This window comes from Opisthorchis viverrini (genome assembly GCF_000715545.1).
Source record: "Opisthorchis viverrini unplaced genomic scaffold opera_v5_162, whole genome shotgun sequence".
NCBI lineage: Eukaryota > Metazoa > Platyhelminthes > Trematoda > Opisthorchiida > Opisthorchiidae > Opisthorchis > Opisthorchis viverrini.
The window spans coordinates 733,499-746,766 of record NW_008751818.1 but is presented as its reverse complement, the minus strand read 5'-3'; the positions used below and the strand labels follow the sequence as shown (position 1 = coordinate 746,766).

Sequence of the window (13,268 nt, the reverse complement as noted above, 5' to 3'; positions counted from 1 at the left end):
AACTGTTGGTACCTAAAGCTATTGCGCACTTGATTTACTTCTGTTCGACTCAAATTACTCTCAATAACCCTAGGCGTTTTCAAGAATCCCTCATATAGTAGTTAGTCATCGCGTTATCCTGAAGTCGTAATCAACTTGTGGCATAAAGTATGTGGCATTAATTCCCAACCTTTTGAGTACTGCCATAATTTCATGCTTCGGACAGTGCTTTTTGACCGCAAAAGTAACTTTCCTGAACAGGGAAGATCTATCGGTGAAGACGCTACTAGAACAAGACATTTATTAAATGTCGGTCTGACCACGGGTAACGCTTGTGTTTTGCATTCACGCGGATAACCCTTGGGGTGCTGTTAATTTAGGACTAGCCTAGCGGCAAGCCACTCTGGATGTGGCATATCTTCCTGTTTTAGGAAAGTCGCATTTGTCGGGTCTCCAACGCCATCATATTGGTCATTCGCATCAGTTCTTCAGTAAAAAAAAGGTAATAGGGTAGAAGCCTTTACTATTGCTACCAGTATTCATGCCTTATTTAGTCTTCCCACCTGTTTTTCTTCGCGTACTTGCAGCGAGACGGCTCCAGTGGTTAGAGCGCGAATTTACTGACCGGAAGGTCCGTGCTTCGAACCCTACCTCTGCCTCTCAACGTCCTCTGTCTAGGCTCGGGCAACCTGACGGTATCTCAGCCCTCGTGCTTCCGTTGGGTGGCATGGCAGCTAGGCACTGAAAGGACTTGCAGCTACAGAGTGCTTCAGAAGGCATCTTTCATTCATTCACTCATTTACTGCAAGTAAATCCCCACTTCCTGTTGGGGCTTATTGACAGGCCATTGGACACGCTTCGCACACACTCAAGTTTACTGCCTGCGGCAGTTCGCTATGGAAATTTTAGTCTCTTCGATAGAAAGATGTTTCATGTGAACAATTCACCTCCTATAATGTTCCTTCCTGGAACTCAAGTTGGCCAAATGTACTATTGAGGGTTTCCGGCCAATTTGAAACAGAATATGGATAGATAGTCCAACAAAGCTACCTTGTTCCATCAATCCAGTCTTTCGTATCTGTCCCTACCTCCTCTCATAAGACTTCGGTGTTTCAGTCTGCATCGGATACCACTGATTACTATTGAATCAGTAATTTTTCGTCAGTTTGGTGGATGGGGCGCCCCACTGCTAGCCTTTGGGTGACCTACCCTCTCATCAAATGGTTTCATCATCATCAAATGGTTTACTATACTCTTGATTTCACACTAGCTGTAAGTTCGGTGACTGTTATATCTGACTGCGTCCACGCTCCAGTGCTAGTTCCGGGAAAAAAGACCCCCCGACAAGGAACACAACAGCTTTATTGCAAACATACGAGTTGGTGCAGAAAAGGACAACGGTCTCGCGCTGTATATACAGGGGGCACTGTCTGATTCAAGGCAGTCTCGCACCATATTTTGAAGGGTACTGTTTGATCTTGATCCAAATCTGTCTGACTGACGTTTAGTGGAGTTGAGGGTCTCAGTAGAATTCGGGTATTCCGGGATAATCTTTAGGAATCTGACCTTCATGACAGTGACAATTCGTGAACAGCCCATCAAGTAGGCTCCGTCTCCAACTTTCTATCAGTCTTATTTCCTGCCTCAACGTTAGACAAGATCTATCCGCCGGCAAATAGTGGTAGTGGTAACACGCATGTCAGACACGCGGAGGTTGAACCCCGGCGGGACCAGTGGATATGCTTTGCTGATGAGCTCTGATAAGAGCGAAACTCGAATCCAGTGCCTCCTCCCTTTGCTGTGCCAGAACAGGGGAGACAGTTGTTCAAACGAAAGCCATGTGAGTGTGTATTCTACAAAATCCCACATGCACCGACACCTGAAATATTTAATTGCAAACGAAGTGCATGCTAACGAGAGAATGAACTGAGTCTCTTCTTTGACATAATATTTGAATACTATCATAAGCGGCAGATTCATCTGAGATTTAATTGAGTTTCCCCTTAACAGCAACATAGTTGGTAAATGACCGTTTATCTTCAGTTTTTTTTTCAGAATTGGTTTCCTGTAATCCTTGCATAAGATGGTCTTTGTGCGTGCCCTCATCACATGTTTCAACATAGCCCTTCCAATTAGTCAGCAACTCGGGAAATTATCAAGTAACTGTCGCAATTCACGTGATAATAAAATAACTATTGCTGCAAGACTTCTCTGGTGTCTACAAAGGAAATCAGGTGGAACTTCGTTTTGTTTAGACATTTTGACCCGCCGGGCGTTGAAATTTATATCCATTTCCCAAAGAAAACTCATGAATGGCCGCTAGTTGAGACGAAATGTGGTCGCAATTTTTCCGTAATGCCTAGGTTAAAAATCACTGTCTCGCGATCGGTTTCCGTAATGCACATAGAAAGTGAGCTATTCTGTGAGACAGTCGTCGTAGTTCAGAGGATACTTCTAAATAATTAAGCGCACCACCGGAGGGTCAGTGACCGCATTTTTCAGTCTCCTTCCACACCGTAGATTCTAATCCTGATAGCTCGTTGAGTCAGTGCATCCAAAGTTCGCTTCAGGTGATGTCCTAAGGTAGCCACAGCTCGTGAACTTGGTTTCCTCTTGGAACCGGTTGAGCTTGTGTTCTTCTCATCGCACGCGTGTCGCTTAGTTCACAGGCTTGCGACATGCGACATACACCGTACACGTTCGTTGCTCTAGCAACTCGGATTGAGTCGGAACCCGTTTTGCCAAAAGTCACTTGACACGCACATGATGAGTCACCGGCATTTGACACTGCTTATGTGTTGTGTGCATACGTAGTTAGGCCGATGACGGCCCCAGAGCGCGCATCGCCATGCTGCTTATTGACCGACCGTCTCCGGCCGCCGGCACACCGCACCGGCCTCTGTTTGCCTGCTTAGCATTTCAAAGGAGGTTGTTGTTGCACATATGATGCACGAGCTTCACTCAGCTTGTCCAAGAGATGAAAGTACAACGTACCGTTCAATCAGGTGAAAAATACTTGGAACCGATTGAGTAGTCACCGTTTTCGAAAAAGTTTCGTAACAATCGGTAGATTTATTACTGCATCACAGCGTGAATGGAATCGAGAGTGTGGAACTGGCGAGCGTATGGAAAGCGGTCTTAGATAAGCCGAGTAGACACGTGACTGTGGTTGTCAATCCAGGTAGAATCATTAGCAGAACCTGGGGGGTGGGGATGGAAATCCCAACCCGACCAAAGGTCACAGCATCCCTCTTACACAACTATCTTAGCACTAGCTCACCCACACAAACGGACAGAAAGTTCAAACGACGTTCAAAAGGGATCATCAAATGGACCGAACCAGAAGAACTAGGCCCTAGACTGAACCCAAACACACGTAGGTTTCCCCATCGGCCCAACACTTGTTCACTCTCCCTCGGCCGACACCCAACAGGGATTTGGCTTGACTTAGCTGATTGGTTCTCTTTCCGCCTTAAATCTCGACCAACCTCGGAACCTAGTCACTTGGCCTGACGAAGCTCTTGTGTCAAAAGCGAAATTTTGCCTAGCAATGAATCTACCGATTCTCACCAAACTTTTTCGAAAACAATACAACGTATCGTGTTTTTGGTGTTATCGCACTTTCACCAAGACGATCGAACGTTTCCAATTTTATTGTCGTTTATCAAAGCGTCGTTCCCGAAGAGCCTTTTTCCGCATAAAATGCTGATGGGATGGCGTTCGTATAGCCTTCCCGATGGAGCGCTGGCTACGTCTATTCACGTGGGAAAGTCGTAATGAAAGAAATCCTAGGAGCTTCAACGTTTGAGATCTTGGATATCGAGTCAACGTACTCACTACTTCGTTTCGGCAGTGGGTTATTCATGGTGTTTGCATATGCGAGCTAGGTTCGTACCTTCGCCTGGAAGATCAATGAATTTGGAAAACCAATGAATATCAGTGAATGCCGTCGACTACCTTTACTGTGCGCTGGGTCAGTTCCTGTCTGGCTGTAATGTGAATGATGGTGCGTTTGGAAAGGGTACGGTAATTCTGGTTAAGATGGTTGACTGGGGCGTATGGCTGAATTGTTTGAATGACCATAGTTCAAAACTAAATCCCTTGCAAGACAAGGTCCCAGCGGGCTCCCAATTAAGTGAATAAACTACGTCTTCATGTGAACTTGCAAGCCACAGTGAAAGTGGCACTTTCCTCCCTTCACAGGCATCGCGCACCAGATTTTGTCAGACGCCGAGCACTACCGCTGACTGCTCAAGGTAGTGATTTTTGTGCATGAGGTCCCTCTTGGAGAAATTACTGAGTTTGGTTGCTCTGTATTCGAAAGTCGACAGTCATGTGTGAGTATGCTCTTGACTTTAGGTGCTGATTCGTGCTCTTTCAGCGTGCACCGGTGGAAACCAATATCTTCCCTCATACTGCTCCATATGACTCATTCCGGTCTCTCAGCGTCAGTGAATACCGTAGTTTCACTATTCCTGATTATTCTTTATTTTTATTAGGCTACGCCGTAAGATAATCTAGCATGATCTTACTGGTTTTAACCACCCCCCCCCCAATATAAGCTAGTTTTGGTCTGGTGGATCATGTTATTCCCAGATAGAACCTTGTTCGGAAGAAGAAACATGCTTTTAAGTAAAATAACATCGCAGGTTCTCTCCCTTCCCCTTTACGCCACACACGATTAGTGGGGTCCGTGGGAACAAGCTGTTGTCTAGGTGTGTAGGTACATGTCTAGGGAATCAGTATCCATAGTTCGGACCATGGTTCCACTTTCCTAGCATTGTTGCACGCGTCATCCAAAAGTCCACTTGCACTACTAGACACAATTTCCTGAGTAGTCACATGAGGAAGAGTAGGTCTGTATGGTCGTATTATGTTCTCCTTCCTGATCCATGTGCATCTGCAGTGACAATAATCTCCCTATCTTGATACACCAGTCGTCGTGATTGGGAGGAGATTGATTGCCCGTATTTGTGCTTCATAACAGAACCACCGTTCACTCGTTCTTCAAAACTGCATTATCCCACTAGCATTGTCTTCCCTGTTTACAGAATAAAACATGTATTTGATCATGGTTTTTGTCACAGGGTTTATGTGTAAATAATACGTGTTAGACTGAGCTAGAAGGGGACTTGTACGCTGAGCTTATGTACATTCACTTAGTTGTGCCTCATTAAGGCTAGTCGACTAATAACATCCCTCTACGTTGTCAACCGCCCCCTCACAACGATCGAAAGTCCACTTTTCCGGAAGCTATATTGCTCAAATAACCTAGGTTACCTCGGAGCATGTTTGGACTTATCTCAACGGACTTCCTATCTTTCCTCTGGGCCTTTTGTTACTTCGGTTTTATTACAACGCTTAGCCAACCATAGCTTCCTTGGGTTCAGTTTCCATTCATCGAAGTTCGCATTATTTTTCTCTTTTCATACAGGCCTCACGATTGTCACTTGTCACTCTAGAACGAGATGAGCCCTGTACTTTTGCATTCACTTCTGGATTAACCTAGATGATGCACAAAGGCGGCGTGACAGTAGGTTTTCATCTAAATTAACTGTCACCGCACAGTGGGTCAGTCAGCTCAAGAATAACTTACTAACAATGATTTATTTTAGGGTTGGAGTTAGTCTGTTGTATGATAACCGTTGTTTTTGTAAAGGTCTTCTGTTATACTATCTTTGTGTGCACCGCTGAGGTCAAGCCAACTAAAATACGATAGTGCACAATCTTAGCTCTTCCTAAAAAACAACCGGTAACAAGATGGGACTGTGTGACACAAAGCTGTGATATCGTGACCAACCCAAAATAGTTTGAAGCAGCACTTTGCAGCAACAGGTGAATTTTACTGTAATTCAAGTTGTAACTGTGGTTTCTACGCGGTTATGATTGATTCACGACTCGCTATCCTGCTTTCTTTTTCGTCTTCAGAAACGCTCCACTCCTCAGGTGATGGATGAATGCGGCGAGGTTATTTTGCAAATTTGCTCCCGTACACCAAGTGCGTTTTCCTCGGAATTTGGATGAATAATTGTCCTAACTTTCTTGATTCTCCACTGTACCAGAGTTTGGTTTAGGTCGTTTCTCTATGTATAACGTCAGTTTGGGGTAAAGTGAGCGAGACTTGACGGACAGTTAAATTCCACACTCTTTGCTTCCACCGGGGAGACTTATCTTGGAACTAACACGTTCCTAATGATCTACACTTTGGGCAACCTAACTCCTCTCTACTGCCTTGGTTCAAGTTCATGGCAATGAGCAGCCGCGACCTGTAGGATTACAGTCGCGTCGCCTTGTTTCCTAGCACGACAGCGCCTTTTTCCCGTTAGGACATCCGGGAACTGTTTCAAAGATGCTTCGACAGAGAAACAGGGAACTGAGCATGTCTTTAGGTGAGGCGAAGATTTCTAGAAGGATGTCTCACCTGAACCCGGAAACCCAATCGCGCTGGGCATCTCCTGAAATATCCCATTTTCAATCTGACATCTTCATAGTCCCACTGAGACTTTTTTCAATTCATATCGGGGCACTCCGTAGCCCAATTCAAGGTATTCCTTGAGTAATATTCGGGTGTCAAGGCAGAGCGAGCGAGAGTCAAGCAATGAGCAAGACAGACTCTGCTTGGAAAAGCCAGCTTCCTATTCTCTGTTTGTTTCGTTTTTTTTCGAGTTATTCCGAAGTTATATACCGGTCAGCAAATTTATGTGTTTTCCATTGACCTCATTGGGCTTTTATATGTCTCTTACCATTTATAAGAGGACATGATCTGATCACTTTGACTTAAATTTGTGAAATTTACTACTCGTCGGATTTATTGGGGACTTCTTGACTTGCTTAAGGTTGATCAGTTTCTGTTTCATTCAACTGGACTTTGTACAGATTGTTTCCGGAGGTCCCGACAGATTCGACACGTGTTTGTTTTGAAGAGTTCACTCGCACGGCATCCGCGCCACACGCAAGCCTTGTAATCCATTGAAAGCTAAGGCCACTTTTGGATAGTGGTCCGTCAGTTCACATGTTCACTTTCCATATAGTAAAATCTCCGAGTGAAGAAGCTTCATCTTTGGCTTTTTTAGTTGTCTTCCTTTAACCAAATGGAACCAACTTTGCTGGGTACTCTAAACCGTGGACAATTTTTCTCAATCAATCCGGTTGGTTCTGACCTCGTGTTTCGGTCCTATTCTCCCCCTGATTAGGGCTCCCATCCATGTCTGAATGACTTACAAAAATACAGGCAACAGTATCATCCTTAATACTCCCTCCGGTTTTATCAGAGAACTTGTCAATGTTCAACTATTTTTCATCAAAGCTCCGGTAATCTACTCCATACTGTCACTGTGTTTGAAGTTTTTCCACGGATATTGCAGGTGAGCCTCAGTCCGAATAGGTCAAGCAACAGCTTTTCATATATTATGGCTCCGATTGCGTACCCGGCTACATGAGCGTCTAAAAACGGGTCTCACAGTGCTACTACTTCGCAGTAAATCCGTCGTTGTATTTCATGTAACCGAACGCAGCATTTTCATGGAGTATGCCCTTCTAACGCTAACCATGTAAGAATTCCGTCGAATTCTAGGGTTCCGGAAAGATCAACTATCCAGTCTCCGCAACAGACCACTTGCTGACTGTAAGGTATATATTCCACCAGAACAATTTGTCTGTTGCCGAAGAAAGTGGAATAAACGGATGAGCCATCTGAAGATTTAGTTTATCTTGTTCAGGACTTCAAAGCATCTTGGGTTCTCAATGGAAAACATGGTTCGATTTCTGTTCAATTCAAACCGTACCTACAACAGGGACTTCTCTTAAGGTCATTGCGTCATGTTTCAAGCCATTACTTGTTGTGCATCAGTATCGTTGGGTTAGTTTAGCACAATTGTAGACACAGTTGTGATGTTATAGGGTGAATCGATGAGTGTTGACAGAAAGTAAGCTGCAAACACGATCGTTTTGTAGTGTTTGAAATTGGGAGCGGTGCAACAATTTTTATCACTCGCCACTGCTTCTGTCGACGAGCCAAGCGAGGTTGTACCTCCCTGGTGGTCAGTTATACCTTGCTTTGAATTGTGCATTTTCTTAGAAGGACTGTCCTACGCTTAGCTCGATAATGGGAACGTCAGAACTTTTTGCGCCCAATGTAATGAAGCTCATAGGGTTGTATTCCACTAGAAGTACTCTAAAAGCTCTCCTTAATTCCCAGTTGGATAGGGCTCAAATGGAATTAGAGAGAATACTGCTACTGATTTTTCCCTGTCCGTTGTACAGTATTCTCTGTGTAAGAATCACCATAGGAAAACGCGATAAGTTGTCTTCGTTGGGTAACACCGGAACCTTAGTCATGCTTCATTCTATCTAGTAATAGTCGGATCACAAGACGAGAACAAGGTGAAAATCCCAGTTCTTCAGCAGCTGAACCTTAGATGAAGATGACTCACCAATACGACTCAAAAGGAATCGAACGCTATAGTTCAGGATCCATTGAGGAATTGAAGACGAAATCAAACATCTTTCGAAACAAAATCATGCTGGATATCTGATTGTCCAGCTGGTTGAATCCGGTGGGTATTAAAGCACTGAAGGATTGTTGCGCAGCTGGAGCGTTTTGTTAGGATAAACACGCATGCTTTTGATGGTTCAGATAGGCACAAGCGATTAGACCAGACCCTGGGCTACATGCATACTGGAATGGCTTACTGTTCCCATACGACAGATTTGTTTGGGTCCTCGTGATCAGCTTTCCTCTCAGTATGAACTGATGCCTTCTCACGAGTACAAGTGAAAAACTATACACAATTCCAACCTTTTCCCACAAGATCCAAGATCGAAACCCCTATATACCAGTGTTATTTGAAGTACAAATGGTGAATGATCACCGGTTGTTTAGGGATAATAGTGGTTTGACAGCGCTTCGCGGGGCGCCAGTACTAAACAGTTTGTCTTACCTGGAACCGCTCGACAGACGAAAATACCTTGCCACCGTCTAGTATTGTCGCTTGTTCTAATATGCCGTGTATTGTTTCAGGTATCATCTGGTTCGGTTGCATTTCACTGAAATCAGTGACAAAACAAAAGCAGGTCTGAGCTTATTGGTCAGTCTGCCTCATTCAGGTACCACAGCTTCACTGGTAGCCAAAATGTCTGAGGATTCGTGATCTCTAGAAGTATTCTTTGTATACGACGCCTTATATTAGATTTAGCATACAAACTTACTGACATCAGTGTTTCCTTTTATCACTACTTGAAGTTAGGCTAAATGCACTGATATTTGTTCGTGCAGTCGGTTTATGTGGTGTCCATTCAACAAAGGCCTATCCTGCCAAGACAGCTTGGATCACTCGCAATGGTCTTTGGTAGAAGAACTACTTTACATGGATGTCGAAGCGCTTCAAATGTACTACAGAGATCCTACGAAATCGCTAGAGAAGAAACTTCAAATTGTTGTTTTTTGGATCTTTGTTCGGTTGGTTCGTTCAATGGTTTGATCAGGGGTTGAATTTAGTTTTGGTGATGGAGTGGACCGCTTCCAGTAGATTCTTGATATTAACACCAAAAGTTAGTAACCCCAACCAGCGTGTCTTAAGGTGCAGAAACCAAAGGGCGTTCTAAACATCACCGCCCTCATCTTTGTATAAAATCAGACCACTACCTATACTAATCTGTAGTGAGCCACGACATCATTTTCCTTGTCTCGGACGTCCCTTATTGTAACTTTAAACACAGTGATATCATTAGTCCTGTTAAGTGGGGTGTACGGGTGTCAGTTCATCGTGACGCATGCCACGCCCCGAAATAACAGCGGCTGCATTGAAATCGGGCTCCGTGTGGTCTGCGCCTTCCCGAATGACGTCCGCATGATTATCCTTGAACGTGATGGAAAACCTCGCAGGTCGTGTCAGATAATCGAGCATTCTGTTATTTTCTTATCCAGACTGTCTAACCGAACTTCATCTTCCATTGTACATTACCTTGTGTTGGATGAGGTTGGCGGGGAATACTCGACCACTCCGACTGATGATGCCTTACTACAACTCAATACCCAGGTGTTTCTTTGGATGCTGTTGGAAGATATAGGAACCTTGCTTTTGGCCGTGTAATTTAAAGACAGATTTTTGCGACGATCCGACTTCCACCGGGTGCCTTATTGAAGCTTATTTCGCTATAATTTTATGGCAATGAAGCAGTTGCATCTACTTCTGGTGTATCGTTGTCTCTGAAGCTGGTGGTGATTACGGGAACTCATAATGGTTGTGAAGGTTACTTGGGGTGAGTCACATGACTTCTGTTCTGACCAGCAGGTCGTGCTTAAAGTTGGCATTATCTGTAACTCACGTGGTCGTTAGTGCGATAATAATGCTTTCTGAAGCTCACACACACAACTTGCGTTATTGGATGCGTCCCATTCGCAATATCTGTGCTGCCTGGGAATTCTTGACGTATTCGTGTTTCGGCTCTGCAGGTGAGCACGATCCCTGAGATATGGTGGCCCGGCATAAGATAATGCTGTGCGATGTATACCTCACACACTTCTGTTGATGTGCGCCGAAACACGTTGTGTAGGTTGAATCTCACCGAGGGTTTACGCAATGTACACATGGCCCGTGCCTGGATTTAAACATCTGTAGCACAGCAACAACCGAGAAACTGAATGCTGAATGGAAGTACTTGGTGGTCAAACGAGGTCCCGTTCTGCACATGGTCTCTCTTACGCCCACTTTAATAATTTTGAAAGTTCATTATCCTTCAAAAAAAATTAGCCTATCGATACATCTGCGACGCACAATCATGATAATAGTTTTGATCAGCTGACGTAAGCCATTTTCGTTCCACTCAGCATTCCTTTTATCTTATCCGTGCACAGATGGAATTGTCGTTTTCCTTCCATCCTATGACTATCAGCAGTCGGTCTGCTTACGTTGGGAAAAAACTGGTCTGTTGGAACGACTAAATAAACAAAAGCGCGTGTTTCGTGAGCCAAAAAATCCCAGTTCCTTGACTCAGGTGAGTCATCATTCCTAGTGTGCAACTACTCACTTATTTGTGTCTGGTTTTATCTTGCACGGTCACTAATTGTTGTTTGCCGGTCCATCTTCAACAATAATCGGCGTGGCCCAGTCACCCACAGACTAGTGAAAGTCTTACAGACATAACATTCTGTTATTTATGGTTTACGGTAACATTTTTTTCAATGATGGAAGTCGCCAGCCGACGGAAAAATGTTTTCCTGGCCTGTGCACTTTCTCTCTCGTTTGACGACGTGACGTCTCTTTAGGCATTTGCTTTTTTGGTGGCCACATCATGACATTGTTGAACTTGAAAATTCCTAATGCTCAACTCCGACTAGCCGAACATTTTCCACTCAGCTGTGCGCTACGCACAACTACGCTCCCCAATAACGCACTGATGATGTTACCTCGGTTGGTGATGAAACGTTTGCAATAAAATTGCCTAGCTCAGCGAACAAGCCAACGACCATCTACGCTACCTGAGCTACCGACCTTTTCCTCTATAGAAAATTCTCCACTCATCCGCAGTCTCGTATTAACCCAATGTCACTCACCAACTCGCTTCACGGCTACAAACCCGGAACAGGTGACTAGTTGAGTCCGTTGCAATAACGAAGGCCCGAACAAGACATTTACCAAGCAAGTACACATAAGCAGTGTGGTGCAACTTGCGATGGTTAGTGAAATCCTTATAAGGCTAGTCATTTTTTCTATCTCAAGATTTCTGGTGTTTAGTGCAATGATAAATTACTTTTCAATCCTATTTATATGAAAAGTACTCCCAATTAGCAACCCCCAATTTAACCTCCTTTTATACTACGAATGTGTAGCTCTGTGCATTGTATGAATTACAGCACTCGTCTCTCCCTCAACTCAGGATTTTTGGCAATCATATTTGATAGCCAATCTGGTCAAAAGTATGCCTGAAGGTTGTTGTAATTGCAGAAGTTAAATCATTTGATTACGGCTTCCAACGAAAGAGCGAAGTTTTACTAACATCCAGGCCGTGTTCATATTTTGGAGAAATGCTTACCTTATCCCCTATTGCTGACGAAAACAGCCATGTCTGTAGTCGATTGACTATCATTACTGAGCATGTTGAATACATCGCTAGCTACCAAATTAATTTGGTTACCCTCATTCGCCGTTTGAAGTATCTTTCTTCAACTGCCCTTCCGCAGCTTACTGACAGGTTGTGAGGTGAGTATCATGTAGCTGTAACAAATAAGCTGTTGCTAACCTGTTTTATTTCAAACCCGAGTGTGGCAGCTAATAGCCGTACGGCTGGTTGTCCTTCAATTCGTGACGCGTGATCGTTCGGAGACCCGAATCTTGAACGCTTGTACTGAGTTGGGTACTGCTGTGTCCTTTCGATATAATCGATCGCACAGTTGAAGCACGTCAGGTCATTGTCAAAATCAGCCAAGAATAAATGGAAAATATCAGAGTCAATGCTATCAAAACTCATCATAACTATGGTTACTTTTTTCATGGAAGAAAACTGATGTCCAGAAGAAACACCTAGATTAAATGTTTTGTGGTCCAACACCCGTAGTTTTTATCAATTAGATAATATCGAATAATCCTTATTCGTGTGATGCAGCTAACGTGTTTTGAGTATACATCCACAAAGTGTTCATTACTTCATAATCAGACCGCTTCATTGTGTACAATCATTCGGCGAACCACCACTCATAAAAGTTAACACAGAAGTGCTATCTTCTGTGTTAAAACCTCCTCCAGGCGTCATCTTGCGTGTATTTAACCCAGTCACTTAATGTTTACGGCCTTCCAATCCAAACCGCTTGTTTGGCAGTTCTGCAGGTGCACTTATCTTCATTCCGATTCTACGACACGCATCAGGCATTTCCTTCACATCTGTCCTAGAACAATTTCCTTATCGATCTTCCGTGCGTACTGTTGCATCTTTAGCCCACTGTTGATTTATGCAAGCCATGCACTTTCTTGACTGTTCAGTTGTCCGTACCTGAGGCTATGAGCGCGGATCGTCAGTTAATCATGCTGAGTGTTCGGCCCTGATGTATCGACCAGCTCGGTTTACTTCCACGTCGTTCTCAGAGACAACCGCTATTTTGTTAATAACCCTTAATAAAGCCTTAGTTAGCCAAAATGCCTTCTACAAGATCGAGACTCAACCCAGAAAGAGGCACCATTCCCTCTTCAAAGGTCATTGTTCTATACTTCCTTCCTACGATTTGCACCCTAGTTTGGTACCAAAACCATGTCATATGAGAATAATTTCGTTTTGTTTTCGTGTTTGGATCCATT

The 13,268-nt window shown here is 44.0% G+C and overlaps 2 protein-coding genes across 2 annotated transcripts in view; one reads left to right on the top strand and one right to left on the bottom strand.

The window, feature by feature from the left end:
• The window catches only part of T265_14230 (hypothetical protein), a gene marked incomplete at both ends in the record, with an annotated part of 51,571 nt that overhangs the window by 16,042 nt on the left and 22,261 nt on the right, over positions 1-13,268 (top strand). The window contains 2 exons of the mRNA XM_009172683.1: positions 5,908-5,977; positions 10,835-10,974. Of these exons, the coding sequence (XP_009170947.1) occupies positions 5,908-5,977; positions 10,835-10,974 (210 nt within the window). The remainder of the gene's footprint in view (positions 1-5,907; positions 5,978-10,834; positions 10,975-13,268) is intronic.
• T265_07207 (hypothetical protein) overlaps positions 1-13,268 on the bottom strand; it is a gene marked incomplete at both ends in the record, with an annotated part of 37,184 nt that overhangs the window by 15,501 nt on the left and 8,415 nt on the right. The window contains one exon of the mRNA XM_009172663.1: positions 8,919-9,024. Coding sequence (XP_009170927.1) covers positions 8,919-9,024 — 106 coding nt within the window. The remainder of the gene's footprint in view (positions 1-8,918; positions 9,025-13,268) is intronic.